This window comes from Austrofundulus limnaeus, unplaced genomic scaffold (genome assembly GCF_001266775.1).
Source record: "Austrofundulus limnaeus strain Quisiro unplaced genomic scaffold, Austrofundulus_limnaeus-1.0 Scaffold0, whole genome shotgun sequence".
Taxonomy (NCBI): domain Eukaryota; kingdom Metazoa; phylum Chordata; class Actinopteri; order Cyprinodontiformes; family Rivulidae; genus Austrofundulus; species Austrofundulus limnaeus.
In genome coordinates, this window is record NW_013952402.1 from 3,802,855 (window position 1) to 3,809,457 (window position 6,603).

At 40.4% G+C, this 6,603-nt stretch overlaps 1 protein-coding gene across 3 annotated transcripts in view; it reads left to right on the top strand.

The window, feature by feature from the left end:
- The first annotated feature begins 316 nt into the window (after nt 1–316).
- LOC106525500 (probable E3 ubiquitin-protein ligase TRIM8) overlaps nt 317–6,603 on the top strand; it is a 15,656-nt gene continuing 9,369 nt past the window's right edge. Inside the window, exons 1-2 of one of the 3 annotated variants that reach the window (XM_014019803.1) lie at nt 317–673; nt 2,644–3,240. In XM_014019803.1, coding sequence (XP_013875257.1) covers nt 2,671–3,240 — 570 coding nt within the window. In that variant the 5' untranslated portion in view covers nt 317–673; nt 2,644–2,670. Of the gene's footprint in view, nt 674–809; nt 3,241–6,603 lie in introns of those variants that run through there. The other 2 variants (XM_014019949.1, XM_014019876.1) reach the window with 2 other exon arrangements.

Genomic DNA, 6,603 nt, shown 5'->3' on the forward strand with positions numbered 1-6,603 from the left:
CCCTCAATACCTGCTTCCTGCAAGTTTCATTAAAAAAAAAAGTGTTTCCTGAGATGTTTTAGAAGCAGAGAGAAACGTGCAAAAACATTAACTTTCCTCCTTTTTAATGATTTTTGTGCAATAAGTATCTCGGGAGTAATTGTTCATGTGAACCTGGGATCTGGGTTTTTCACTTCGGTTATAATTCTCCCTGTTCGGGGCCCCTGGTGGCCCTCTCTCTCCCCATCACCTCTTCGGTCAGCACCCTCCTGGCCTTCCGCAGTGTGTCCGGTAGAGTTTGCTGTGGTACAGGCCTTCTCTCTCTCTCTCTCTCTCTCCCTCCCCGTCTGTGTGTCAACTCCGTGTCGGGTCACGTTATGTTGGAGCTGGGGTTGCTGGTGAGACTCGCTGCGCTCCTTTTCCGACCAGCCTGTACCTGCCTCCACTTCCAGTAAAACCTCACTCAGAGTTTACGGGAAAGGCGAACGAGCGGAAGCGAACCGGGCTGGAAATCCTGTATTTAGAAAAAAAAAAAAAGAAACCAACCCCGGTGTCGAGAGGCGCTGCGTCGGACAGACGGCTGTAATCTGAACCGGAGGATCTGGAGCTTCACCGCGGGCTGGATGACAAGCTGCTCCTCKGCTTTATTCTAGGTGCACCGGAGTCTGCCCACGACATGGGAAATAAATAGTTGGTAACGTCGGCTCTGTTCTGTATAAACATACCGTGTGTGTCTCAGTAGGCTGCTTTCATGTTTAATGTTTAATTAACAGCAGAGGAGAGTGTGTACGTGTATATATGTTTGTGTGTGTGTGTGTGTGTGTGTGTGTGTGTGTGTGTGTGTGTGTGTGTGTGTGTGTGTGTGTGTGTGTGTGTGTGTGTGTGTGTGTGTGTCAGCCTTAGAGGAAGAGTCAATTTTTCTGTTGCAAGTTGTCACTCGCTTTCAAAACGGCACAGCGTGTTTTGTCTTGTTCTCTAAATATTTAAGCCAACCATTAGGCTTTTCATTATAATTAATGTGACTACTTTCACTATCACATCCTAATTTTTTTTTTAAAAAAAGTATACAATTTAATAACAGCTTTAAGATTTTGTTCATTTACAAAAGGTTTTCCTGAACTATGTCACATAATAGTTTGAAGGGAGTGTACGCTGGTAGTTTACAGAGGCATTTCTGAAATGCAGGTACGCACTCAATGTAAACAAAGCCCTTTCATCGGGCCTATCCGACAAATCTGGGCRTAAACATGTACTAATCTGTCAGAATTGTTTGCCTTTTCCTCTCCGAAGGACGCTTCTGTGAATGCATTTCTGACCCATTTTGCAGTCACTTTTTCAACTGTTATCCAGTAATTACCATTTTCCTTACAGAAAATTCACTGTAAAACTAACAGTGGTAATAACTGCTGCTGTTACCTAGTAGATAGAGGGGAAAAAAAGAGATGAAAACAGCTGAAGTTTTAAAATGAGCACTATGGTACTGAGGAAACACATGACCAAAAAATAAATATGTTATTTTATACATATTCTGACTCGCAGCAGCATAATGTTTTCTTAAAATGCATTGTATTTACTGTAAGRTTATGATGACAGCTTRTACACTGTAGTTCTGTTGTGAATAYAGTAATTTAGCTGTGAAAACTAACTTACAGGACACTGATTTAACAGTAAAGAACTGTTAACTCCAAAAATGATTTACAGTGTATAAACAAAGTGGTAATTGGCTGCTGGTCACAAATTTTTTGCTTAAAAATGTTGAATTTAGGGTCACAATAACCACTGGTGTGAGACTTTTGTGCAGACTTTGTTTCTTATTTTTTAATGAATRCCTTTCAAAACAGGCTTATATTAAAAAATATTATAATGTGAAGAGATTCAAACAAGCTTTTATGTTTGAGTTTCAAAAAAGGAAAAATGAAAGAGAGTTTTATGTTTCTAAATTTTGGGAGAATTAATGTTCTTAATTTCAAAGGAACACCTAGAAGTTGTCATCCGTCAGAAGAATTGGCACAATTTTTTTTATTTATTAATTTTTTTGGAGGTTTACCATGAATCCTTCAGTATATGTTCTCTGCTGAAGCTTGCAGTGGTTATAATAACATTAACCACATATTATTTTTATTCACTAGCTAGTAATAGACCTTCATACACCCCCAAAATTAAAGTCGTTACTGCAGAACGTTATATTATTATTACCAGTCCCACAATTGTTGGTGAAAAAAAATTCATATGGGCAGACCAACCAAATATAAACTTTTGTTAAAAGAAAAGAAACATTTTGCTTCCTCGCGAAACTCAATGAGCTTTTGTTGGAGCAGAAGTTGGTGATAATGCTTGGCTAACTCTCAAATAAGGAATGAGGAAGTAAGGAACCGAGTGACAAATGGAATTCTGGGTACTTGTCCTATTTATGATCAACRCAGGTTCGGATTATTCCAACCTTCTAGCCAATAATTGATTTATTTATTTTATTTTTTTCTTGGTGGGGGTTGATTGGAACCCATATGAGTCAGAGAAACATACTTTTGAGACCAGCACGTTAACATTAACTGCCTTCAGGACTGACTCATCGTTCTCTGTCATTTTCAGATGTAAGCACAGTAACCTGTTTCACAACGTGTTGCACGTTCAGAAACTAAACCTTATGATTGCTCCTCTCTGTAGCCGTGCACCCTCAGTTTGTCTGAAGCCATGGATGCAAGCTGGAAAAACTGCTTCGAAGAGGAGCTCCTCTGCCCCATCTGTCTGAATGTCTTCGACGAGCCGATCCAGCTGCCGTGCAAGCACAACTTCTGCAGAGGCTGCATCTCTGAGGCCTGGGCCAAAGAGACGGCGGCGGTCCGCTGCCCCGAGTGCAACCACGACTACAACCCGAAACCCGCGCTGGAGAAGAACTTCAAGCTCGCCAGCATCGTGAAGCGCTTCAACGCGTTGAACGTGGAGAAAGTCCCCGCCGCGCTGCACTGTGTGCTCTGCAGACGGGGCCCCCCGCTGCCCGTGAGGAAAGTGTGTCTGCGCTGCAAGGAGCCCTGCTGCCAGACCCACGTCCAGACCCATCTCCAGCAGCCGTGCGCCGCGCCGGGACACCTGCTGGTCGACATCGAGGAGCTGAGCGCCTGGACCTGTCCCAGCCACGAGGAGTACAGGCTGCTGCACTGCGAGGAGGAGCAGGTGGCTCTGTGTGCGTTCTGCTGCATCTCCCACTGCACCAACCAGAGACACACAGTGTGTGCCGTGGACCAGCAGCGAGTTCAAGTGCAGGTACAAACCTCACACCTGCACCACCACAGCTGTTGCCTTTAAAGCAGAGGTGGCCAAACATTTTGTCACATGGGCCAAAATTATAAAGTCAGAAAGACTTGAGGGCCAAAAATGTTTTTCCTTTATCTGCTCAACAATAAACTAAGCACTGAATACTTTAATTAAACAAATGAATTAGTCAGATTTATGGCTGGAAATGGATGCATAAAATTAATCTAGATCCAGAACTTTAAAAGTGTTTTGCAGGATTTCCCTTATTGAAAGAAATTTTGCAATTTTCTAGGTTTCAATCGGGGGGAAAATAACCCAATTTTGTCAATTCTGATCAATAAAATCAGGATTTAGGTCACTCTTTTGTTGAAAATGCTTGTTGTATTCAGACAAATTTTATAAATTAATTAAAAGCAGATTGGAGTGCAGCAAAATCAGCTTTTCTGTAGAAGTCACTAAAGCCAAGAGCCTGGTTATTTAAAGACAAATAATTGGTATTGTTGCCAATATTTGTCATTGRAAGAAGATTTTACTTTGTCTGTGATTATTTTGTCCTAATAAAAAATAGAAAGTCAACATCAAACACCTGTGTCGGGGGTGGGGGGGACAAATTAGTACAATTCTTGAACTGACGTCAGGGGCCACACAAAATCAGTTCAGGGGCCACAAATGGCCCCCGGGCCACACTTTGGACACCCCTGCTTTAAAGTTTAGAATCATGAGTGGATCAAAAATGCAGCATCTACTGTCATGCACTTCAGATTCAAAACTGAAAGGAAAATAAMCTTGCTAAAAAGAAAAAAAAGAGATGCACTCTGGGTATTTCTTAGAATTTCAAAGCAGCAGAAATTTCTTTCACTTCAGTAGTCTTTAAAGATACCCCATCTTCTGTTTCTCTTTCAATCTGGTCTGATAAGATGGGAGCGGACAGGGCGAAAGTTGTCCCATTTTAGTTGGATGAAAGTGTAACCAACACACATAAACATGCCTATGTCATGCGCAGCTTTTAACCTTGATCACGCCGCCCACTTGAGACAGCCACGCCTTTCCATTAGCAGTGCTGTGCCCTCGGGTAAGTGCAGTCATGCAGTCTGCATCCACCGGAAGCGATGACCCCTGTGCTGCGGGGGYGGATCCACGTGTGGTTTATTTTAGTCTCATACTGTAAATGAGGGATGTTTTTGTTCATTAAAATGTGTTCGAAAATCTATGAGGCACCAAGTGTAAAAACAAAACATTAAAAAATGTCACTAACACATATTCATTATCTAGCTCACTGTTCTTACATTTTTTTTTTTCATTTTTAATAAATGCTAAATTTAAACGTTGAAAAATATATGTAAATCTTAAATCCGAAATCTAAAAGTAAAATTTAAATTTTAAATGTTGAAGTTGACATTTAAGCGTTTTGGAATAGTATGCAGCCTTTGGTGCTAGGCTTTTGTTATGATGTCATCATCCTGAGACAAACACAACGGCTAATGCTGCAATGCGGCTAATGCTTCCCTACAGGACAAGCGGTTGAGGTTAGCTAATGCCGGGTTCACACGGCTGGATAATCGTGCCGATTTTTGGCCTTCCGACAATCTGAAGGACATCAGATTATCTTGATGACTCTAAAGATAATTTTAGCAGATCTTCTTGCCGTGTGTGGTGAGTTAGGAGTAGGGGTGTAACAATACATCGATCTATTTCGATATATCAATTTGAACGTTCATGATTCAGTTATATCGAGGCAAAATGAAAATATCAATCAMTATTGTCATCAAATGCTTAATGTGAATCGATATCATATGCCCATCTAACACAGTCATTGTGTTAGATGGACATATGATATCGCATTATGTCGATCGCAGACATGTGAATTGAATTGAAATCGTATCGTGACAGACTTTGTGATATTGAGAAATATCGAATCATCATCCAAACGTATCAATGTAATATCGTATTGTGATAAAGCTGGTGATTTACACCCCTAGTTAGGAGTGAGCTAGTCGGCTCGGAAGGACGTTGGGACCCCTCCAATCTCAAATCGGCGTTCTTCAACATGTTGGATTTTTTTKGCCCAATATCCCAACGTGTGTGGCGTCTACAAACAAGCTCGCAACCCGTTGAATGTGATGTGTAGCCAATCAGAAAGCGAGGTAATGTAAACACGCAGGAGATTCCAAAATACATAAGAATAAAACACCGTCATGACTCACCAGGAAGTCTGCTGGACATTGTAGACATAATTTTGAATTGTTTTTCTTCTGTTAAAATTATCCACAAACAATCAACATTGCTTCTTTTATCGTCTCAAATGTTTAGTTACTCAGAGCTCACGTCCGAGCTCTGGAGGTCATGCCAGATTTTTCCTCTGAAATCTGAATTCTCGTGAGATTTCAAGAAGTCTYGCGTGTTTTCACATCTGACACCCAAATGTTCATGAATGAAATTTGTCCATGTGTGGTGTGTTGTCTCTTATGGAAGAGTATTGCATTCAACAAATTAAAGAAATTTGACTCCTGATCTCATAATTACGAGATCAAGATCTCATGAGATATTATCTCATAATTACGAGAAAAGATCTCATAATTATAAGATAAGATATCATAATTACGAAATCAGGATCTCATAGTTATGAGATCAGGAGTCAAATTTTATTTATTTGGTGAATGCAATGCTCTTCCATAGTCTCTTGCCATGTGGCTGTACACCACACACTGTTGGACCAAATCTTGTATATCCATGTTTTTTTATCCTCACATTTTGAAAATTGGCCAACAATTTTAAAACCTTGCTGTGTGACCCAGCCCTAACCAGGATGATGTCATCATCCTGAGACAAACACAACCGTTAACGCTCCAGCGCGTGTAATGCTTCTCTACAAGACAAGTGCTTAGCTAACCAAGATGATGTCGTCGTCCTACAACCAACATCAATGCTAGCTGCTGCTAACACTTCCAACACTACTAAAGGTGGTATTTAAAATTAAAATTCAAAATGTGTTCATTGAAAACAATATGGATGCTGCCTATGGTTTGGCAGTTTGAAGTGTAGCTCAGACACCAGCCGCCACTGCAGATTTGATATCTTGTAGGGAAGCTTTAGCTGTCTTCTAGCGTTAGCGGTTGCTATTGTCTCAGGATGACGACATCCTAACAAGAACSAAGCACCAACAGCAAAGGATGTGTTTCATTCCAAAATACTTAAATGTAAACTTTAAGATTTAACTTTAACATTTAGGTTTACATATTTAGATTCAGGATTTAATATTTGCACAGATTTTTTTTTTACATTAAAGCGGCAATATCATGTTAAATCAACTTTTTTGAGTTTTATATCATGTTATAATGTTACTCTCATAAAAACATGCCCAAAGCCTTGCTT